The 25079-nt window shown below is 44.5% G+C and overlaps 1 protein-coding gene across 1 annotated transcript in view; it reads left to right on the top strand.

Annotated features, from left to right (window-relative positions):
- Positions 1–25079, top strand: part of LOC126538469 (nitric oxide synthase-interacting protein) — a 129405-nt gene that overhangs the window by 27147 nt on the left and 77179 nt on the right. Inside the window, exons 3-4 of the mRNA XM_050185313.3 lie at positions 6097–6202; positions 24468–24583. Of these exons, the coding sequence (XP_050041270.1) occupies positions 6097–6202; positions 24468–24583 (222 nt within the window). The remainder of the gene's footprint in view (positions 1–6096; positions 6203–24467; positions 24584–25079) is intronic.

The raw sequence follows: 25079 nt of genomic DNA, 5'->3' as shown, positions 1-25079 counted from the left end.
TTTCAGTGGCCTTTTTGTCATCTCCGATATAACCCGTTGAGAATAGTTTTGTAGGCATAGATCTATGATGCGTCGTCTTTCTTTTTCCAGTACCCGTGACATGGCTAGTTTCCAAAGGGCACCGCTGAAATGAAATTATCCTGCACTGTTACAGCGTTTTTATCGCCAAAGTGCCATGGCAACCAGCAACCGATCAACGTGCAATTCATCATGCAAGTCGACGGAAAGGCGTTTAAATGGAAACACCTATGGTGTCTTTCGATTTGGCGAGTCATCCCAGAATCTTTTAACTCCTGAGCGGCCAATCACTCAGTTGAGTAGTCGTTGGCTGCACCGCATAATCATATTAAGCTAAGATGGGGTAGCATGACCTAAGCAAAAAAAAAGGGGGGGTGGGGGCTCGGCGGTTGATCGGGCTGGCGCCCATGGTCAGTTAATAAGTAGACTGGCCCGACCACAGCAATCTGGCTTGGGCCGGGCTTAGCTTATACAAATGGCGAGCCTGTTTGCCGACCACCGGCATGTTGTGGGCAGACGACACCGGGCCGGCCTCATGACCGCCGGTTTGAATATCGTGGTCGCGTTCGTCCAACACACGGACCGGCCACTTCCCCACGACGGCAACAGCATCGCTTGTCCGCGGCAAGGGTTGCTGTGCCGTATTCACATTTGGGTTTTACCCACTCAGCCCAGCCCACCCCCAACTACCCCCTAAAAAAAAAAAAGAAATCAATTCCTCCTAATCTCCAAATTTATTCGATGCCCACCTCTATGGCGTAACTCGGAGGTCATGTGTTGCTTCGGGACGTATACCGCACAATTAACCCTTTCGCTGTCACTGACGTACCGGTACGTCATCGCGCTTCCCCCCCACAGTGTCACTGACGTACCGGTACGTTCTCTATCGCGCGTTCAAAATTTCGCGCCTGAGCGCCAATCTGGCGCTCCCGGACTTGGCCACGCCATCTGTTGACTCTTCCTACAAGTTCGTATTTTCGCCCCGGCCTGTGTTAGTACACGTATTGAAGAGTACGGTGCGACTGCCACGCCCCCCTCTCTTTTTGCCGAGTGGCGCGGTGGCTCCGCGTTCGCTGGGTCATGCGTCGCGCGTGTGTGGTTATGGGTTCAAGGGTTGTTCTGCCATCTCCGCCGGTTTGAAGGTTTTTATTTTCTTCTGTTGGTGTGTCTGCTACGGCCGCGTCAAGTTCAGGCGCACGCGCCGCCGTTGCCTCTCCGAAAAGAGTGACTCGATTGCTGCTTTCGCTCTCTCGCCGCACCCTCGCTTCCGACTTGCAGCAGTAAACGTAAAGCCCTTTGAACTTTGTTTTAGCTTTTTTCCATCTCCCTCTTCTTGATCACACAACGTCCCATTTATCTCCGTTGCGCGGGCGACTGAAAGCGCATCCTCCCTGCGCGCGCTTACTTTCGGATAGCTGAGCAGCTCGAGACCTTCGTCTGTTCATCGGAGCGGTGGCTCTTACGATTCAGAATACGAGCCGAGCTCGGATTTGGACTCGGACAGCGTCTAACGCGACGAAAAGATGAGTTCCGCATCGTCAGATTCGGATGTTGAACGGATGTTATAGTCAGGCTGATGATGATGATGATGTTTACTAATAACAGCTGCAGAACATTAAAATGTGCATATTGCATTGACTATGTTATTTGTATACCAATCATAATCAAAAATAAATTGCTATGTTCATTCCCTGTTATGCTCGCTCCCTGAAACCAAGCCGACACTGGGGGTGCGTCACGGCCAGAAATGTCCGACAGCGAAAGGGTTAACAAATTATTATATGCTAGTGAGAATATGCATATGGCCCATTCCGAGGAAGTACTGAAATGAAATAGAAGCGAATAATGACTTAATTACCTGGCGAGACGTAATTTAAGCTAGAAAACAGACATGTAGACTATAGATTTTCCACTCCAATTACCTATTCGAATTGGGCGGAAACAGCATTCGCATGTGGCTTGCATTGACTTCAAGGAGAAAAAGACAAACAACCAAAAAAACGTAGGTGCCACATATTTTACTTCACCTAATCAACGTAATCAAATAATTGACCGATGATTCCTCTAAATGAGAATGCGACTCCTTGAGTCAGGTAGCCGTCAGAGGACTGGCACCGCTTCGGTGATTTTACCCAAACTGTGACAACAAAAATGACTTTAGTTTTTTTATAGGATGTAGAAAGATGAAAAGGGGGTAAAATTGCCGCCAAATCAGTTGCTATGCCGGGGAGAGCACTTTCCTACATCGCATAAAGCGCTCCATGCCCTCCTACCAGCGACATTAACGTGTCAATAAGAGAGTGCGAATCAGCGGATATCATTTCATACTTGCTGTCGAAGTAATAGTATTGCCCTCCTTAATGGTAAAATCCATGGCAAACGTGACGATGCAAGATTGAACAATTGCTGTCTAACTTCCTGCGAAATTTATAGCCGGGTTTCGGTCGTTTTCTTAAGTCAATTAAGCACATTTGTTCTACCATCAAGACATGCGCAAAACGGCGCGCTAGGCTCATCACATGATGACTCCAACCAAGAGCGCGCCTAATAGGTTTCTTGGTATGCACTACACCTACTGCTGTGAGAATGAAATAAAATGGCCCCCAGCCTAATAAAGAGCGCAAAAAAAAATGGCTGTATTTTTACCCTCATCACTTATAAAAAACATGCTAAGTGATGTATGTGGTGAGAAGTTTGTTTCTGTTTATGTATAATGATTAAGCAGGCTGTTCACAAGCTGTAGACCGAACCACCTGGAAAATGCTCCATTTAGTGAAGTGCGGCTTCCCGCAATGCCGCCTCGGGCACTCAGTCACCTAGGTCTAGCGAAATGTACTTTGCAGCAAAGCAAGAGGCGGTGCGCTCCAGCGCTGTAGCAGACGACGCGAAGCACCTCCCCTGGGTCCATGTGCGCCTGCACCGCTTCGCTTCGATGCACTGCCGCGCCGGACGCACTGGCGCTCCGCGGAGTGCGGCCACGGTGAGCCTTGTTCATCCTAAGAGTAGACGAGGCTATACATATTGTATAAAGCTTTTGGTCTCCTCTTCATCTGTTCCAAGAGTTTGTCTCTCGTCCTCAACCCCGACATTCAAAACCGTACACTGGCATTGCGAACTGAGGCTTCTAACTTGAAGGGGCTGCGCTGCCAAACAGAGAAATGTCTTGCGACAGCTGCATGCAGTCGGTCGCAACGAACCACCAGCATGTATGGCAGCACGCAACGAACAAGCTTTATTGAATACACCAACGTTGTCCTCCTAAGCAGCACCTAAGGTGGTGCTAGTAACTGCTTGCAGTAACATACAGATAATGAATGAGACCATAACTTCATTTCAGAAGGCGCAATTGAAGTGGGAGGTAAGGCACCGAAATAATCTCTCCCAAGTAACAAAGGAGCTAATAAAGAAACGACAAAGCATGAAAATTTCTAACTTGCAGAATTTTACATAAAATTAGCTGGACTGTTAAAGCTGATAAGAAGAAAAGAAGTGAGATTTGCAATTATGTCGGAAATATTGGGGAAACTGTAAAAAATGGCTGCAGCATAAAACCATTGAGAAGGAAACTTGGCAAAAAAGAGAGGATGTATGCAGTAAAAGACAAGCAAGGTAATGTCACCAGCAATTTTATTTATTTATTTTTATTTATTTGTTTCACATGCCCTCAAGTGCCAAGGCATTACAGAGGGGAGTGGTGTACATGCACAAAACAATAACAACGATTACGACAAATTTCTATAATGCAAGCGACATGTGCAGTGGACGTAATCATTAAAAAATCAAATAACAAGAATACAATGAAATTCAAATTATATTAACCTAGCAACATTGGAACTGGACAAAAGAAAAATACGAAAATATGACGCTACAGTGTATGGGCAAATACAGCGCATGTGATGACGTGGTTAAGTTGAAAAAAAGCAAACACGGTTTGGCGAAAAAGTAAGGTATCTTCGATTCACGCGATGTCATCAGGAATGTGGTTCCAGTCGTTTGTTAGATGTGGAATAAATGAATATAAAAACCTGTTTGTGTGACAAAAAGTGCCGCTTACTTGACATAATGGATAAGTAGGTGCTAGAATGAACTCACTTAGCTGCTAAGGATATGATTATGAAATACTTTGTGAAAATGGCATACATGAAATGCCTTTCTGCACAGTGATAAAGGTGGTAGACACAAGTTGCTTTTCATAAAAGATATGCTAGAAGTATGATTGAAGTTTGAGTGAATAAAATGGGTGGAATTATTCTGAACCATTTCAAGGTAATTATCCATAGTAGCATTGTAAGGGTCCAAAATAGCAGCAACGTATTAGCAACTTAGATTGAACTAATGTTTTATACAATAGAAGTTTCAGCAATGAAAGGGATTTGCTTACGTTTCTCCGCAAGTAACCTAACATACAATTTGCGTTGTTGAATATGGAGGCCATGTGGCATTTCCAGGATAATGAGCAAAATGAGAACAAGGTAAAAACAGGAGCCAACTTTTCGACAAATGGACTTGTCTTTTTAAGGCAACATATGCTTTCCTTGGCGCAGTATATATAGGCATGGTTCTTCTAAAGGGGAGGGCATAAGGCAACTAGGTGCAGAAATGACCGAAGGTGTGTTAGCTGTGAGGGTGTAGAATTGAAAATAAAGGGGTGCTGTGCACATGGCTGGTGACACGGCTGTGTGCACAGCACCCCTCGGCTATCTGCTTCGCTGGAGGTTATGGGCGATCGTCTCTCTGAAAGAGAGATGTCATCAGAAAGAAAATGAGTGACACAGAGAAAGTTAATTGGATACAATGAATGTACACAAAAAGGACCATGGTGATTTACAAGAAGGGCAAGAAAGAAATTAGAAGGGAAAATCTGTACGATAACACAAAGGGCAGTGCCTCGTTATTTGAGGTCTGAGCTGGATGCCCAAGGACAAAAGCATACCGAAGCAAATATTCCCAACATTATAAGGCCTGTGTTTGCTACAACACTAATTCGGAGACAACTCAGCACATCCTAATGTGATTTGAAGATATTCGCTCAGTGAGACCTATTAGAAACATCTACCTTCCACAAGCGCTGGGATTTAAAGTGGATGGAAGCATTAACCAATCAGTGGTCCAGATAAGTCTATTAGAGTATGGTGGAAAAGACAAGGAAGACATTGATAGGATGGGATCTGTTACAGGCACAGATAACTATACAACGTAGATATAGAGGTTTTAAGGATCGGAGAAAAGATTAAGGAGAGGTAGACAACATGCTAGACTTATAAATATGTAGATTACCTGATTCGCTCAAGCAAGCTATTTAACAGCTATTTGTCCTGAAGGGGATGCTAATAAATGAATATTATAAGTTTCAGTAAAGATACCAGTTGCGCTTGTGTCAAGCTTGCCTTCCCTTCATTGTGCAACCAGTAATATCAATTGACACGGTGGCGCTCACCGACGCTGCAAGTGCGGGGGTCACCGCTCTCAGCCGGTGCCTTGATGCTGGCTGTGAAGGAAGAAAAAGTTGGGCAGTGCAAGCACAGCAGGAGCTGGTTCGTTCTCTTTCAGAGCCTGCTGTGCTAGTACTCTGGTTCTGGCTCTCCACTCCAACCCCTTGGTTCACGTCAGTACCAATTCGCCAAACTACTAGCTCTTCTGTTACAAATTGTTCTCTTGAGAAAGTTGTCTCCAAAATCAATTATGAGTAGATTTGATACACTTCGAGAGTTTCTTACTAATAATTTTTTGATTGAACATGATGTACTATAGTTTGATAGACAAGACGAAGGTAACACAGACTGTACAACTTACAACTGGGGTGTATAAAGACATTATTGGAAGAATTTTTGGTGCTTCTGCTAGCTTTGCTTGGGGCAATAGCCAAACATGCTGCATGATTTGTTGCAACTTTTGTATTTTGTCGCATAATTTGTGCTTTAGAACCATGATCTCTCAATTGATCAAGTACCTCTTATTCAAAGGCTCATTACAGTGAGCGTAACTCATGAGCATTAGTAGTGTGGATGGGTCAGATAAGTGCAGTTGGTTTCACCATTGTGGGGCAAGGCATTGAGAATACTGTCTTGTTTTTTTCAGAAGGAACTGCAGGAGTTGGCCCTTGCAGAAGAGCGTTCCAAAGCCGAGTCCTTTGTTTGCAAGGAGCGTACCATTGTTAGCACAGCATCTACCTCCTTGTCTATGGGTATGTGTGTCCAATGTTAAACCCCTTGCTTGCATCATTGCAATCCCTACATTGTGTTGTTTAATGTTTGGTCAAGTTTTTGCTTTCATAATGACTTATCTTTTGAAGATTTGAAGCATTTGATATTTTCCTAACCACTGGGGTTAGGAAAATATCAAATACCTGTGTACGTGATGTACTACTTGAATACAATCAATCAATCAATCAGTCAATCAATCAATCAATCAAATATTAATTTTTCAAAGTACGATTACGAGAAGGATATGCAGAAGTGGGTCACAAGACTGTACTGGGACCCTCTGTACATGATTACTGGATACAAATTACGAAATTATCAGAGAAGTATAGAATCAACCAAACCAACAGAAGAAATGGGTACATAAAAACGAAAGTTTATATATACATGAATCTGTTTTGTGATGACATAAATATTTGATAAAGGAATATAAATTTGCACGAACATTGAATATATGTAAGGAAAGTTAACATGAACAGTAACAGTGCATTTTTACCATGTAAAATAATTACAAAGATAAATTGGAAAGAAAAAAGAAAAGAAAGAAACAAGAAAAGTGCAGAGTATGTGCAATAAAGAAATCATAACAGAATTATTTATTTAAAAGATGGGCTTTAAGTATTTTTTTAAAAGCAGTAAGAGATGATGATGTTCTGATAGGGTAAGGAAGAGAATTCCACATTATTTTTTATTTATACATACTGCAGCCCGTTAGGGCTATGGCAGGAGTGGGTGTACATGCGAGGAAAACTAATTATGATATGCAGAAACAAGAACATAGAAATATAAAGATGTGAAGGAACTATACATCAGCGATAGCATTTAAAAATTGAGAAATGCGTAACAAACGAAATATAAAAATGTGAAGGAACTATACATCAGCAATAGCATTTAAAAATTGAGAAATGGGTAACAAACGAACTTCGGCAGGTAACAAATTCCACTGTGCAATCATGCGGGGAAAAAAACTGTATTTGAAAGTGTTAGTGCGTGGATGGAGTGATCTGATATTAGAGGCATGATAAGCTCTAGTTGAAGTCGGGCAAGCAGGCATTAAAAGGGAGGGATCTGATAGGTGACAAAGAGAGTTCTTATAAGAATAGAAAATCTTCAGATTCTATGTGCCGCCGCCTAGAAAGAAACTGGAGGTTTAATTCCGTAAGAGCAGCTGACGGTGAAAAGTCTCGGTCGAAGTGACGTTAAACAACACGAATAGCTTTCCTCTGGACCGACTCAATACAATTAATTTCACATTGTTTATATGGGTTCCATACGGAGGAAGCATATTCTGAAATTGGGTGAATCAGTGTTTTATATGCTACTAATTTAGTGTGCCTCGGAGCAGGAGACAACGTCTGGCGGATGTAATCAAATTTTTTTAACGCTTTACTACAAATGTAATCTATATGTTTAGACCAAGACAAGGTGGGTGTAAAAATGACGCCTAAATATTTGTATTGAAAAACTCGTGTTAGTGGTGCACCGTTGCATATATAATCATAACATACGGGCATGTGTCTGTGAGTAAAAGACATTACAACAGTTTTATCAAAATTTATGCTCATTTTCCAAGTAGCACACCAGTCACAAAATGAAACAAAGGAATCTTTAAGGCGCTTATGATCAGCGAGTGAGTCAACTTGGCTGTACATAACACAATCATCTGCGTAGAGGCGTATTTTTTAAGTAATATGGTCTGGAAGGTCGTTAATAAACAAGAATAGTAGAGGGCCAAGTACGGATCCCTGTGGGACTCCTGAGGTGACGTCGACTACACACGAATCCGCAGAATCATAGCATACGAATTGGGAACGCAAAGAAAGGAAACTGGAAATCCAGGACACTAACTGAGAGTTATTTAGAATATTATGGAGTTTCAGAAGCAATTTAGAATGTAGTACTGTGTCAAAAGCTTTGCTAAAGTCAATGAAAATGGTGTCAATCTGATTACCTAAGTCGATGTAATGGGAAAGGTCATGAGTGAACTCCGTAAGTTGTGTCACAGTACTAAAAGCGCGCCTGAAGCCGTGCTGAAAGCTGTTCAATAGGTTATTATTTTCAAGGAACGGTATTATATGCTTATAGATTATGTGTTCTAGTATTTTACATGAGGTTGCAGTTAAAGAAATAGGCCTATAGTTAGATAAAAGCTGCCTGTCACCAGATTTATAAAAAGGTAGTACTTTAGCTCTTTTCCAGGAAGAAGGCACAACGCCACTATTAAGGGGCTTCTGACATATAATGAACAGATATTTAGATGTCCATAGTGAGAATCGTACTAAAAAGGAATTCGGAATTCCATCAGGGCTGGCTGGTTTTTTAGTATCTAAGTTTAGTATGAGATTCAAAACACCTTCTAGGCTAATGTTGATATCATCAATTGCATATGAATTGTTAGTTGCAAATGTTGAACGACTGGAATCATCCGAGGCGAATACTGACTGAAAATATCTATTAAATGCTTCTGAAATCTCTAATGGATCGTTAACAACACTGTTGTTGATTTAAAAAGATGTGGAAGAAGAAGAGCCAGGAGATATGAAAGACCAGAATTTACGGGGGTTAGACTTGAGCAGTTTCGGCAACTGAACATGATAGAAGAAATTTTTGGCCGAGGTGGTATTTTTCTGGAGTTCATTTTTTACCTGAGCGTACAAAACGCATGCCTCAGGATTATCCGAGCGTTTAGTGGGAAGTCTACCAGCATGGTTATTGTTTTTTTTCTTAGTTTTCAAAGGAACGAATCGATATATACATGATTTTACTATGCTTTCAAAACACGCCATGAGCGCATCAACGTCACTAGATAGTCCAAGTGCCAAAAATGCGTCGAAATTGTTGGATAGTTCATCTGTGATACCGACATCATCAGCTCTGGAAAAGTCTCGAAACGTGGACAGCGTAAAACTTTGGTTATGGATTGGCCGGTTTACAGATAGAAAAACAGCGTTGTGATCCGAGATACCATCAATTATTTCATACTTGTAACCCGTCTTGGCAAAATCAGTGCTGAGAAAAATCAAATCCAGAACTGCGTCACCATGGGTGGGACTGTGAACGACCTGCTTTAAGCCAAGAGATAACGATAATTCAACATATTTCCTGTTTAATGCACTACCATGATCAAAAAATGAGAGAGACGTCCAGTCGATTCCGGGAGCATTAAAATCACCCAGTAAGACGAAATTTGAGGAAACTAAATTCTCTTGCAGTAAAAGTTGGTCCAGGTAGTCAAGTTTCCAACGAACTATTAGGGGGACGTTAGAAAATGCATATGTTTAAGAATTGCTTACCGTAGTAAAGTCTACAGCAGACTGATTCTATGTCTAGCGGAGAGAAGAGGACTTTAAATTTGAAATCTGAGCGAAAAAGCAATGCAACACCACCACCTCTTTGATTATGACGATCATTTCGCACGGTGACGTAACCTGGTGGTGTAAACTCCGAGTCATGAATACCCGCATGTAACCAAGTTTCGGTGATACCAATAATGTCAGGTGAGTAGGACAAAACAAGCGCAAGAAAAAGGGGAAATTTATTAGCTATGCTTCTAGCGTTAATGTTCATAATGGTAAGATCTCTTTGGGTTGTAGAAGAAGTTCAAGCTGTTGCTGACTGTGATGCGGGACCTGCTGTCTTAGAAAAGTTGCGACGATTAGAGATTTTTAAAAGAGAGTTGGTGGAATCGCACCAGTTATACCGAATGTTGTCAATGAAAATATGGTCAAACCTAATCTTAACAGAAGACCCATTGTTGCGATGCTGACTGGATGCCTCCCATAGTTTCTTCCGAATTCCACGAACTCTGGGTGAAAAGTCATCAGAAAGCCTAAGTCCGGAATCCGTAAGCTTAAAACCATTCTTCAGCAAAGTAAGCTTGTCATTAAAATCAAGCATCTTCAAAATTAACGGGCGTGGATGGTTTTCACGAGCTCTTCCCAAACAATGGAGGCGTTTGATGCGAGGACATTGAATACCAAGACTCTGTTGAAATAATTCAGATATTTTGGAAAGAAGGGAATTGTGAGTTTCATCAATAGTTTCCAATAAGCCATGTAAAATAATGTTATTCCGCCTAGACCGATTTTCTAGGTCTTCATTCTTTCCAGTCAACTCAGAGACTGAACGCTTCAGTGCACTTATTTCGTTATGTAATTGACCATTTTCAGGCCGTGAAGCAGGGGTGGCCAATGCCTTTTCAACAGCGAAAATGCGCAATTCAAGTGCCTCGAAGCTCATACCAACAGAACTTTTTATCTCTGCAATGTCGCGAGCCATGTTCTTATTGCTAGTCAATATTTCAGTCAAAAGTTGTACAAGCACAGGATTATCGGAGTTCGACAATGCTTCCTCAACCACCAGCTCTCCAGTAGTATTAGAAGCCCTCGGCGAATTAGCAGAGCGGCTTGAATGGCCCAAAGAAGTGCGACCCTTTTTAGTAGATTTAGTCGACCGGGTTCCCGTAGTGGGTCCAGGGTTAAGCTCGATATCACCACTCAATAGAAGGCGGTTGAGGGCCGTCAACATAACAGAGCATATATCATGAAAAAAAAGTGGCTGTGGGCAGCACAGCAACAGCAAAAAACGATTGTCGGACTTTAAACAATGAGCATTTTTGCGGTAACATACCTGCATAAGCAAGAAACAGCGTTTAGGCGGCATTCCGTAGCTGTTGCCAAGCTGCCCACTGAAGAGGGGAACCGCACACGGGGCTTTTAAACCCCTGCCTGATGATGTCGCTGAGCTGGGAGGGTTGCTGATTGGTTTGTCAGGAATGGCAATGTTGAGGGCGGTGTCTAGCGGCAGAGACGAGCGGATCGATGGCCCGCACCCATGACACACGTGGGCGATAGTGCAGACCTGCGCAGCTTCCTCTATCTCAGCCACGTGCAATTGCACCGGTGATGGTGCAGTCAGCCGCGTGAAGGCAGCAGCAGGGACGACGGTTCCGAGTAAAAGACTGGCAAACTGCATAAGCAAGAAACAGCATTTAGGTGGCATTCCGTAGCTGTTGCCAAGCTGCCCACTCAGAATGATGCAGAATAGCGCAGAATGATGCTGTCATTTTACCGTGATTAGTAAGAGCTTTAGGCCGCAAGAAATTATTTTTCTATGCAAAACGAGTAGGGTTAACATTCTTCAAGGAATCTAAGGAAATAAAATTATGAGATCTTTATTAATCAACCTGAAAAGAATAGTAATTATCTTGACTGCAAAGAAATCAGTAGTTGTCAATTTGTTCTCCACGCATATGATATTAATATTATCGCAACTGAAGTTAGAAATAATTTGAAGAGCTTGGTTTTGCATGTGTTGAACAGATGATAAGTGGCACTGGTACATGTTGCCATAAGCAGCAATACCGTAATTAATGTGACTATGAGATAATGCATAATAAAGTTGGTGCAGTCTTGGTCGTGGCAGTGGGACTTGGTTTCACATGTGTCACCTTCGTGCAACCACTGCAGTGTCTAGTGCTTGTCGAAACTGAATACAGAAATATTTTTGCTACATCCAAGGCTCACTGACAATAAACCATTTTTTGTGTCTGAGGAAACATTCAAGACCATGAGTCAAGCATGTAATAAGTTCTGTGCACTATTCAACTTTAAATGGCTACGTAGGCTGCATGCTCGCCAATGGAAAAGCTATCTTAAAACTTTCAGGTTTTTAGCACACAAAAAGGGACGAGAGGCAGAGGTACGATGCAGACACAGTGCTGTGTCCGTGTCGTACTTCTGTCTCTCGTCCCTTTTTGTGCACTATAAACCTAAATGTTATGGAATACCAACATGCCCAAACCTACGCTCTAGCTTAAAAATTTGGGCTAGTTGCTAGAATTACTCGGGAGAGAGTGTCAGTGCATAACAAGGACTGTGCGTTTGTCTCATTGTCCAGTTGTTATTTTTCTTCGCTCTGCCACTCTCCTAAAGGAAAGCATAGCCCTGTTTCTTGCCTGCTCACGGCGTGCTGAAAGAGCATTCAACAACGTACAATGCCACACAGTTAACACCTGTGAAGCTAATATTTTGGCACAGAATATCTGCACTATTATCAAAAAGAAGAAAGGAGAAAAGGGTACTTTTGGTGGATTCACAGAAAGTTATCTAGGTAAGAATGATGCAGTGGCGCCAAGTTGTAGGCAAGTTTTCTGCCATTCGTGGTTATGTTCCTACAAATATTCATAGCTATGTTCGTACAAAGGTACCTTGACATTAAATTTGTCAAATCAACGCCTCATAAATTCTGGAGATACGTGAAAGGTAACAGACAGAAACCCACTAACTTAATATCTGGAGAAAGTTAAAGGACCCCTTACCAGGTTTGGCCGTCAGAAACGCACAATTGTGGCAAGTAGATCATGAGGTTGAAATCGTGCCTACAAAGTATGAAGTGGCAGCATGGCACAAAACTGCTTGAAATTTCAAATGGAAGACCCTTCCTCTCGATGGTGCTGTGCAGCAAAAAAAAAAAAAAATTCAGCATTGCCATTTGTTGGGCTTGTTGGTAAACTGACTTAAAAGGCATATTTAGCACCAGCAAACAAAGACAGAAGGGAGAAAAGAGCGCATTGTGGTGTCGTCCCCCTTCTGTCCTTGATTGCTGGCGCTAATTATGCTTTCCAAGAAAAGAAAGGCAGGAAGGAAAAGTCAGTGTCTGCTTTGGTGGGAACCTCCTCCTGGCAGCATGTCAACATGATGTTTCGATTTCTCTGACCGCTTCAAATAATAAAGCAATGTGAGTTGTGGTATGACCACAACTCACATTGTGAGTTGTGGTATGACCCTGCACAGCCGGTGGTCTACCAAGTCCAGTGTTGTCGGTACACGGGGCCTTGGCACACCGAGCCCTGCAACTGGCGCATGCCTGCCCGTCAACCGCACTCCAGTACAAGCCCGAGGACTCAACAGACGACAACCACGTTTATATAGTTGACATCGCTGAGGGTTCCCTCGAAGAGAATAATACGGTAGGTAAAGAAGGGGCTTCCGATTTACCAGCTGGGGATACAGGCGGCCGTGACAACTGCCGTGGCAAAAACGCGGTTGACTAACCATGTGTGGGAAAACGGGAATGGTAGCGGAGACTACTACTACACTCACCACTTGCTGGCCACCAAAGAGAGTTGGGTGATGCCAGAGAGATCTCATGTGACACACCCAGTGGCGCTGATAGCCCTTGAGATTCCTATGCGCCACCCGTGAAAGGAAGGTTTCCCCTCTCCCCAACCTGCTTGGTGCGCGTGCACTGGATGCGACGTTTGCCGCGCATGTGACGGACATGGGACCTGAGCATTCTCACATCCCCCCCTCCTTAAATGTTCTCTTACGGCGGAGAGATCGCTAAAAGGAAAGCGGTGACGAAGTTTCCGGGGAGATGCAAAGGTAAACTCAGACAGGAAATGGCAGAATCCATGTCAATAGGCAGCACAAGCCCAAGTTGCGGCTGTCCAGATACGGCAGCTGTTGCAGGGGTTGACAATGATGGGGGCTGACGGTGGCTTTCCCTCAAAGTTCACGCCACGATGTCCACCCGACAACAGTGGGTCAGAACTTTGATGAAGCGGCGCGCGCGCTTGCAAGAGCAACCTTGCACCGACGCGCTATTGGGGGAGTATGTGATGCTGGCTCTCCCTTATCGGGGTTGTGATATGCTGCTGCATTGGACCGGGAACTGGGAAGGGCCTCCACTGTTATTTGAGGCCGAGAAAGCAGGCAGGGACGATGACAGCAATGGCAAGTCCGGGCGCCTTCACTCGTTCTGCAAAGTCGCTGGAATGCGCTCCACGAACATATTTAGAATTGAGGCAGTAGAGGCTGCCGCAGCATCGGCCGTCTGATGCGATGCTGAACCACACGTCTATTGCATAGCTTTATGCCGCAAAAACAACAATCAAGTTTGCTTGAATGAAGTTATTTGCTTTGACAGAATTTTTCTGGTTATAGTAGTACAGCATGAAAGTGAGTGATGCTCATTTGAATAAACTGCTCTGTGGTCCCCCGAGCTTTCTGTTATTCCACCTGCAAAATATTGAATCCATCTGAACAAAATAAGCTTTCTATTTTGATTGAGGTTTCTCCGCTCGGGTGAGTATAGCAAAACTAGCTAATCCGTTTGCACCTGCTAAGTGACGCGGCATGGCGGTCATCTTCGAACATGCGACCAGCAGCTTCGAAGCGCCTTAGGCCTAATCGCGTCCATGATGGATATCAATGCCAGAAATGCCTCATAAAGCCGCCGCAAGGAGATACAGGCCTAACTAAGTGGTCCCTGCTCACTGCTCAACACGCAGCTTCCAAGTGGACTCGTGGGACTGTGCCCCGCTGACATTCTAGTCAGCATTTCTGGTGCTCGGCTCCCAGAGCCAAAGATACAGAGAGGAGACTATATACATATTTCAAGGAAAATTGGCTACCGTGTTGGCTGTTGCACTCATTCGCTTCAGGCCCACTCTTCGTTGCACGCCCTCCACAGCCCTCGCGCTGTCGATTTCTTAGGAGGAAAACTCACTGCAAATCTCAGCTTCCACACAAGTTTGGTGACATTGGTGCAGCGTTAACTTGCATTCAAGAAAGCACATGCCCAACCTAGCTAGCGATCACGCCTTTGGACAAGGCCTAACGCTGGTCCAGACGAAGCCTTCTTTGCACCGAATTGATTGTCGTCCTGTTATCCAAGAGCTTGCCCCACGTTGGGAACGCCAAATGTCACTCCGTAGGAGCGTCTGCGTCAGCAGGCGTTTGGTGCGTCGCAACATCACATACCCGAGCACACGAGGGTTGGACCCTCCCGCATGTAGCCGTGCGCGGCTCAGCCGTGTCCGGGGAAAGGGGGATCCTGGGGGTTGAGCCGATGCCGGGTGTTGGGACCGTTAAGGCCCCCCGGCGGAGGCAACACATCCTTTGGCCTCTGCTTCACGTAGACGGCACCCCCGGACTGACCCACCCGGGGGAAATCGGCAGTCGCCTCTTCCTGTCTCTTTCTCCTCGAATCTTCGTCTTTCTCTCTCACTTTCTGACCTTTCCTATCTTCTTCTCTCTTCTGTTTACTTCCTTTCTCCTTGGCAGCAAGGGTTAACCTTGTGTGGATATCCTACCTTGGGTACACCATATTTGGCTATAGTGATGGCGTACGACTGGCGTCGTGCAGACTTGTGCGCAAGCTCTGCCACGTCCCCTTCGTTGGGCTCCATGGTGGGCGGTCAGCTCTGTTGCCGAACAAACACATTTTCCTATGGCAGCGCAAGCCTCTGTAGTCTATGATCGGTGTATTAAAAGATGCCACACTGAAGTACCATTCCAATTCTCCTTTCTTAGCAACACTCTATCTTTCCCCAAATACTATGTAGTCCACAGTGAAAGCAACACGCCTGTTGGAAAGCTCTCTCCATTCCTGGTAGCCAAATGCCTGAAAGATAAAATCGGACAGACATACAAAGCCTCCAAAATGTCTAGCGGGGACCTCCTCCTAGAACTGAATAATAAAGATCAAGCAGATAAGCTGTCTGAACTTACCAGTATTGGCGAAGTGACAGTGACTGTTTCAGCCCACAGAACACTTAATACAAGCAGGGGAGTAATATCTGAAGAAGACTTCATTGGTTTAAGCAACGAGGAACTGCTGGAAGGTTTCCAGGAACAAAATGTTACCAAAGTACAAAGAATAGTAATCCGCAGAAACGATCAAGAAATCCCCACCAAACATGTTATACTCACCTTCGGAACAAGCGTAATGCCTACTTCACTCGATGCAGGTTATGTCAAAGTCAATGTGTGACCATATATCCCGAATCCCAGACGATGTTTCAAGTGCCAAAGATTTGGACATGCTTCATATGCATGCCGAGGACAAACAACTTGTGCTAAATGCAGCTCCAACGATCGCCAATCTGAGAATTGCACCGTTTCACCACATTGTGTTAACTGCAAAGGAGATCATCCTGCTTACTCGCGGTCTTGCCCTTGCTAGAAAAAAGAAAAAGAAGTAATTGCACTAACTGTTAAAGAAAAAGTCTCTTTCTTCGAAGCCAGAAAGCGACTGTCGTACCTTTCGCGACGCAGTTATGCCGATGTGACGAAGGTGGGGGCATCGTCACAGAGGCCTGAGGAGTCCTGCGAGCCCACGCACAGTGGTCCCGTAGTGACGCCTCCCGCCCTGTGGTGGAAACAGCCAGTACTGCTCCATCATCTTCGCAGGCCCTGCAGACACCAGTCCCGCAGGGCCCTGAGATCAAACGAACCCCAAGGCCCAAGACACGTGTCTCAGCGCCAAACTCTCGGTCCTCCAGCGCCTCTGAGAGAGCGATGGAGGTCGACACAAAAGCTCCGGTGTCATTGACACCCAAGGACAAGCATTCTCTTGAGCGTCGTAATAGGGACAAAATCCCAATAACCACTCAAAATAAGAAAGCATGTCACCTATACCTCGCCTCTTAATTTTTCCGTAGTGCCATTTCTTATCTTTCAATTTTAAGATGGCTTTTATTATCCATTGGAATTGTAGAGGGCTTTTGCATAACTTAGGTGACATTAAAGACATGTTAATAAACTTCTCTCCTGTGGCCCTGTGCTTACAGGAAACAAACCTAGACGAAAAACAGAAAAACATTTTAAAAGGTTTCACTGTTGTACGGCGCGAACGTACTCAGGCAAACCGGCTGTCAGGTGGTGTAGCCATTGTTCTGCCAGGTGGTATAGCAGCCAGAGAAGTTCCCATTAACACTCACATAGAAGCCATTGCTGTCACCGTTTTAGCTCACAAAACCACCACCATTTGTTCAGTATACATTCCGCCGCATTCACATTTTACCGTAAGAGATCTAGAGTTAATTTTAAGGGGGACACGGGTTGTGGCGACCAAAAATTGTGAAAAAACTCGATCTTTTTTTATTGCATTTTTGGAGTGTAGAGCTATTATTGCATCTACATTGTTAATTTCATACCGATAACATCAGTATTTTAGCCGCAGTGACGCCTTGTACGACATGTACTAGCTGAATTTCAGGCGGAACTTGCGCTGAAACGGCACATTTTCCAAAACGCGCGCCTGCTCTTCCACATGTGCTAGCGCGGACGTCTTGGTCTCATCTGAAAGAGGCGACTTTTCCTTTCAAATTCCCGCCAGAACGGGCCCCATTCGGCCATTGGCCACTTAGAAAATGCACGGCAAAAGAAGGTACTAGAACGCCATCCTATTCGTCACTCGGTGCACGTGACTTGAGCTTGCCTCCAGATTGGCGGAACTGCATGGCCATCGTCTGCTCCGCGCTTGGAGCCGCGCATTGAGGTGTGCCATCTTGCCCCAGTGTCAACGCGATGTCTGAAACGGAGCGCAAATTGCGAACGTGGCACAAGTTTGTTGGGAAAAAAGTGCGACGGACGCTCATTGAAAACTTCAAAAAACGCTGCTCAACACTGCAAAATGCCCAGAATGCCGCAATCTCAGCGTCCGATGCCGAAATCATTGATGCAGCAATGACAGGCCTAACGACCGCATCTGCTGCTGCGGATACTGCGACAAGTCCGTCTGCCGCCGACCCTTTGACCAGCGCTCGCGTACGGCAAGATACGATCTACCGGCAACCCTCCGAGCTGGAGGAGGATGAAGCGAAAGCCAAAGCAAAGCTATCGGAGTTGTCTTCCGCTCCAGCGACGGAGAGGAAACGCGAGTTCGTGGGTGACAGTACCGACGATGCACTTTGCCCGCCTGGTGGGACTACGTTTACAATTGTGGATTTGAGTGCCGTGAACACTTTATTAACGTTTGCGAACTGCAACATCTGCAATGGTGCTTTAGAAATCGTCCGAGACGAGCGGGAATACGGACTCGCTGTGAAGCTGCATTTTATGTGCGCGAACTGTGGAGAGATTGTGTCGGTGTTGAGCTCGCCGCGCGTTCACAGTGCTGAACGAATGAAACCCTTTGCTGTGAACGTTTTGGCTACGCGTGCCATGCAGGCAACGGGGAACCGACAGACTACGTTCAATGACATTTTCTCGTTGATAGGCATCAGCCGTCGGGCGCTTCACACGAAAACGTGGCAGAGTTACGTGAAGACGAAGTTGACGCCAGCGGCCGATCGCGCGGCGCGTAATCTGACGAGCGACTGTGCGCGGTCGATTCGCGAACCTTACGCCGAACTGAACGTAGGTCATACTGGGAACATCGCGGTGTCGTATGATGGGTCATGGACGACCCGCGGTTATACGTCCCATATCGGCATCGGCACTGTGATCGAGTTGTTCAACGGACTTGTGTTCGACTTTGTGGTATTGAGCAATTTCTGTGCTGGGTGCGAGTCGGGGCCTAAGGGGAGTGACCCTTCCTATGGAGCCTGGAAGAATGGCCACAAGTGTCAGAACACTAATAAGAAAGCTGGGGAGATGGAGGTGGAAGCTGCCCTCATCCTTTTCAGGCGATCATTGGAGCGGCACAATCTGCGGTATACAACGGTGCTTTGTGACGGGGACAGCCGCAGTCTCCCTTTACAAGATGATGAAGTGTATGGGTATATCCCGATTGAAAAAGAGGACTGCGTGAATCATGTGGAAAAGCGCATGGGGACGGCTTTGCGCAACTTCGTGGCAAAACACGGAGGCCCTGGACATGAGTCTTGGTTGAAAGGGCCGCTTGACAGCAGATTTGATTTGCAAGTTAACCTCATACTACGGATGGGCTCTGAAGACCCACAAAGGAGACGTAGATGCCACTCAAAATGCAGTGATGGCCACATATCACATCACATCAAACGATGATGTGGCTAATCACACTCTTTGTCCATCAGGCCCAAACTCCTGGTGCAAGCAAAATGCTGCAGCGGCCAAGGGTGAGCCGGTTCCAAAACATCCTCGAAAGCTTCCTCCTCATGTTTGTCAGGCTTTACGTCCCATATATGAACGTCTTTCAGACAAGAAACTGCTGCAACATTGCCAGCGTGGTAAAACGCAAAATAACAATTTAAGCCTGCATTCAATGATCTGGGCACTGGCGCCAAAAGACAGGCACGCTTCTTTATTCATGGTGGAGGCTGCTGTGGCAGAGGCAGTACTAAAGTTCAATGCAGGCAATGCAAGGGCCTCAAAGGACATAATGAAAGAACTATGTCTAAATCCAAGCGAGAAAAGTTGCACCCGCATGGCTGAGAAAGATGGGCGTCGAATGGCAGCATCAGCCAAGAAGCGCAAAGCATCAGAAGATTTGCGCCAGTCTCCCAAAAAGCGGCACACAGGAGCTGGGAGTCAGCAGGACTACATGCCTGGTGCCTACTGAGCTGTTCCAGCTGTAAATTAGTAAATAAAATAGGGTTTTGCACGTTTTCTCACTTTTCTCAAAACATGTTTTTGGGTCACTTCACTAGACTGTCGGAGTGATATCTCATGATCTAGAACAGCTAGAGCACTAATTCTTTCTTTAGCAGAAAGCCTAATCTGCATATTACAAAGTGCTGAGAGCAGAATTTCAAATTTGTGCACATGTATATTTCCATTTTATTAATTTTCTTTTGATGTGGTAGCTTTAGGTCAAGGAAAGAATTTTGATCACCTGCAGAATGGCTAATTGGAATCTCATTTGAAAACTTTTTGCAGCATTGCAGTTATTGCACATTATAGTATCTAGCTATGCAATAATATTCACTTTCTGCTGAGCAGTTTTTTTTCCATTGTCTGTGGAAACAATAGAGTGGCAGCACTGTCAATCTCCTGAACTAATGGACCTACAAGAAAAATTATTGCATATTTGAAATCAGCACAATGAAACTAACTAAGCTTGTTTATTTTCATCAGATTTGGCCATAAGATGCAGGAAATAATCTCCACAACCCATGTCCCCCCTTAAACCAGCTACCTGAACCATTTTTAATAGGCAGTGATTTTAATTCACATAACACGTTATGGGGTAGTAAAACTACTGACAACAGGGGTCAAACGCTTGAAGATTTTATCCTAACAAATTTCCTAAAATCCTAACGGTTTTAAACACCGGTGCGGCAACTTACTACTTCCCAAGCACAGAAGCTATGAGTTGCTTAGATCTGGCACTGTGCTCTCCATCTCTCTTTGGCGATTTTCAATGGAGTGTTATTGACAACGCCTATGGTAGTGACCATATGCCTGCTATTATTTAAAGAACATCTCCTTTTCCTACCATACCATTAAGACCCCGTTGGAAACCCCACCTAGCAGACTGGCCTCTCTTTACTGAAAAGGCCGCTCTGGATAACATATCAGATGAGCTAACAATAGACGAAATGAATGAGAAGATTACCGGCTGCATACTCGTTGCAGCAGAACAGACAATCCCACAATCCTCTGGTTTCATAAGAAAAAACCTGAAACCCTGGCAGACGAAGGAATATACAGAAACAAAAAAACTACAAAACAAAGCGTGGGGTATCTTTCGGCGATGCCCAACACTAGAAAATCTACTCTTTTTCAAGAAATCAAAAGCGAAAGCCAGGTACACACGCAGACAAGCCGAGAGACAGTCCTGGAAAGATTATGTCTCGTCTGTAAATAGCTCAATAACATCCAAATGAATGTGGGATCAGGTTCGTAAGTTTAGAGGCGACTACGCTTCTTACACTATCCCCTTACTATCACCTCCAGGCACGCAAACAAATATAGAAGAACAAGCAGACATTTTAGGGCAACATTTCCGTGATATATCAAGCTCGGAGAACTACTCTGCTCCATTTCTAAAACATAAGCAATTAGCAGAAAAACTAAAGCTTCCGACCACAGGAAGTTAAGAAAGAATGTATAATGCTTCCAGAAATCAACAGAGCACTTACTACTGGCAAAATAACAGCACCCGGTCCGGACAGGGTACATTACGCAATGCTAGCTCACCTATCCCCTAAAGCAGTTGAGACCTTGCTTCATTTCTTCTACATAATCTGGGAAACAGGAAAAATGCCCAAAGAGTGGAAAAAAGCCACCATAATCCCTTTCTTGAAAGCTGGAAAACCTCCCACAACAGCAACCAGTTATAGACCCATAGCACTCACAAGTTGTCTTGCGAAGTCCTATGAAGCCATCATCAACATAAGATTGACATACGTCCTTGAAACAGAGAACCTGCTACATAACCATCAGTGTGGATACAAGAAAGGTTGCTCCACAACAGATCACCTAGTCCAACTAGAAGACGAGGTACGTGCGGCCTTTCTACACAAACAATATTGTCTCACTGTTTTCTTTGATTTAGAAAAGGCGTACGACACAACATGGAGGTTTGGCATTGTAAGGGACTTAGCAGATTTAGGAATCTGATGTAGAATGCTCAAATGTCTAGCCGATTTCATGTCGGACCGAACATTCGAGGTGCGTTTAGGAACGGCGCTGTCACGTGTATTCATTCAGGAAAATGGTGTGCCACAAGGATGCATATTAAGCACAACATTGTTTGTGGTGAAAATGAACTCTGCCACTAAGGTGATTCCATCCTCTGTAATGCATTCATTATATGTGGATGATCTACAAATTGCGTGTCGTGCATCCAACCTGACATCCTGCGAACGGCAAATTCAAATTACGTTAAACAAACTAACACAGTGGGCGTCGGAAAACTGTTTTCGTTTCTCAAGTGAAAAAACTATTAGTGTCTTTACACAAAAAAGGGGCCTACAACCAGATCCCACCCTTAAGCTACAAGAAGCCACACTACCAGTAAAACAAGAACAAAAGTTTCTGGGTGTTCTGTTTGATAAAAAGATGAACTTTCTCGCTCGTTTAAAGAGCCTTAAAATAAAAGCGAATAATGCACTTAACGTCCTCAAGGTCCTGTCCCGGAAGCGCTGGGGCTCTGATTGTGAATGTCTGCTACGCATCTACCGTACTTTGGTGCGCAGCATATTAGATTATGGTAGCATCATATACGGTTCAGCCAGACAGTCTTACGTCCGACGACTTGATCCATTTCATAACTTTGGACTACGACTGGCAAGTGGTGCTTACAGAACATTGCCTGTCCATAGTTTGTATGTTGACTGTAATGAACCTCCTTTACAGCAGTGCAGAGTGCTACTAACTTTTTCTTGCGTACTAAGAATTCAGTCCTCACCACGACACATATGCTTCAACATAGTCACACAGTGCAACTCACGCTTACACTATACAAACAAACCAAACATGATTAAGCCGCCAATCCTGCGATATGAGGAATATGTTCGGGATTATGACATTCCTCGCGAAGTCCTCCAGGTTGCCAGAAAGTCACAGCGTTTGGCCCCGTGGTACGATTTTGAACCGTTATGTGACTGGACATTGACACGTTTAAAGAAGAAAGACACCCCACACGAACAAATTATACACAGAATCCCGCGCTCTTCAGGAGAAATACCAAAATTACATGGAATTTTACACCGATTGCTCTAAAACAAAAAATTACATGGGTGTGGGGGCCGTAACGGTACATTGGGAAATAAGTATTCGATTACCACAAGATGCCTCTGTCTACACAGCCGAAGTATACGCAATATGGACTGTAGTTGAAAAGAGCATCGCTGACAAACACAAAAACACAGTAGTATACACTGATTTATTAAGCACACTGAAGGCTCTACATGCGAAATCCGAATGTGAACCCCTGATAGGGGATATTTTAAACATGGTAACATTAAACAAATACGGCTGGTCAATTAGGTTTTGCTGGGTACCAAGCCATGTCGGTATACCGGAAAATGAAGCAGTGCATCAATGGCAGCGCGCAAATACATAACAAACACAGCGCTTCCATATCGGGATAGTATCACGGCGATTAGGAAGGCCTTGACGTACAAATGGCAACAGACATTGGACAATTGCTTAAGTAACAAGCTACATCTTACTAAACCCGTAATTGGTGAGTGGAAGTCGTGCACTCACCAGCGACGGTTCTATGAGGTGATCCTGTGTCGACTTCGGATTGGACACACACATTTAACACACAACTTTCTCCTCTGAAAAGAAAACCTGCCGACTTGCGAAAAATGCAATCAACCTCTTACAGTAATACATATCTTTATAACATGTCCACAGTTTGAAACTCAGCGACGGAAGCTTTTGCACAACCTATATAATTTAAATATACCTTTACACCCTGCCCTATTACTGGCAGATGACCCGCTAGTGCCATTTACTAACCTGTTCCACTTTTTAGAGACAACCGGTTATTTACACGAATTATAATGCAATGCAGGTTTGCCTCCTCTAACCTTGCGTTTCCTTTTGTCTTGTGACTGGCGCAGCATGGCCTTAGTTGCCTTTGTGCCATTAAACCCCAACTAACCAACCAACCAACCAGCCAAATGTCAGTATAGGGAGGAGATGCCACTGACGCTATTGCTTGGCACACCGAGCCCTACAGTTGGTGTACGCCTGCCCATCAACCACGGCCCGCTACAAGCTCGAGGAAATAATAGACTACAACCACGTGCACCCTCAGAAAGCATTTATTACGATTGCAACTAACACTTCGGGCAGGACAGCTAGCTATATAGTTGACATCGCTGAGGGTTCTCTCGAAGAGAATGATATGCTAGGTAAAGAAGGGGATACGGGCAGCTGCGATGGTTGCCACAGCAAAAACATGGTTGACTAACCACATGTGGGAAAACGGGAACGGTGGCGGAGCCTTCCACACTCGCCGCTTGCTGGCGACCAAAGAGCTTTGTGGCAATGTTAGAGGGGTCTTATGGGACACACTCAGATGTTTTATTTGAATCAGAGGGCAAGTAAATGTATGCACATAAGTGACCTTCAAGTGGCTTGGATGCCATGTGCAGCCTAATCAATATTTAAAACCGATAGTTCTTTTTCTTTTTTAACATGTTTGTGTTGTACCCGCCCTTGCTTTTCGTGCTTCACTTGCAGTATGTCATACCAACAAGGTCAAATTTCAACCCTTCTCAAGTGCCCTAGTTTTCACTATTACAAGAATGTGCCAAGATTCGATTGAAAATTTTAAAATATTGATTATTTGCACGGGCTGCAAACGTCAACTATCAGCTGAAGGGTCGCCCAGTGGTTATAATTTTGTGCATAACTACAGAAACAACAGAAGTGCAGAAATTTCAGCTGATTGGCTTCCTCAATCGGCTCGCAAAATTTAGCATTCACTAGTTTTTTGCATGAAAACGGAAAAGGACTGCAGAAATTTCAGCTAATGGCAAACTCAGCATGCAAAATTTAGCATTCAGTAGGGATCCCCTACTGCCTCTCTAGCTCTACTCTGGTTGCAAGGCAGCAAAGTTGTAAAATGATGCTCCAGGTTCTGAGGACAGTCCAAGTGTATCCAACATGGTGAATGGCAAGGACTCCCAGCTGCCCAGCTTCTGGGTGCCCAGCCTGACACCAAGTGCCAAGAAGGACAGGACTGCCAAGCCCGTAAGTCCATGTGATGATGCTCTTTCCCAAGAATTCCTTAGTCTAATCCATGAGCAGCCTACAAACACTGACACCAAGGACAGCATAGGGGAAATTACTACCAAAGTAGTAGAGCATCGCACGCGAAATGAGAAGGTTGTGGGTTCGGTTCCCACCTGCGGCAAGTTGTTTTTTCATCCACCTTAATTTCCATTTTTGTATCGTTTCCTCACTTCATTTATTAAGCACAAGTAATTTTCCCTATGCTGTCCTTGGTGTCAGTGTTTGTTGGCTTCTCATGATATGACTAATAAAAATCGGGCCCCTCGGTTAACCCCCTTTTCTTCTCGATAGTCTAATCCAGTCATTGTTGCGAGAAGGAAGCAGGTGGAAGTACAGGTAAACTTGAATATAACCAACTGTAATGACTAAAGTTTCTGTATAGCAAATTATTTACCGTTTTATAATGTTTTGTCCATAGAATGGCATGTTTTGAACCTCTATATAAGGAAATGTG

Source organism: Dermacentor andersoni, chromosome 4 (genome assembly GCF_023375885.2).
Source record: "Dermacentor andersoni chromosome 4, qqDerAnde1_hic_scaffold, whole genome shotgun sequence".
Taxonomy (NCBI): domain Eukaryota; kingdom Metazoa; phylum Arthropoda; class Arachnida; order Ixodida; family Ixodidae; genus Dermacentor; species Dermacentor andersoni.
Note: the sequence above shows the minus strand (reverse complement) of the source record. Positions and strands in the feature narration are given on the sequence as shown.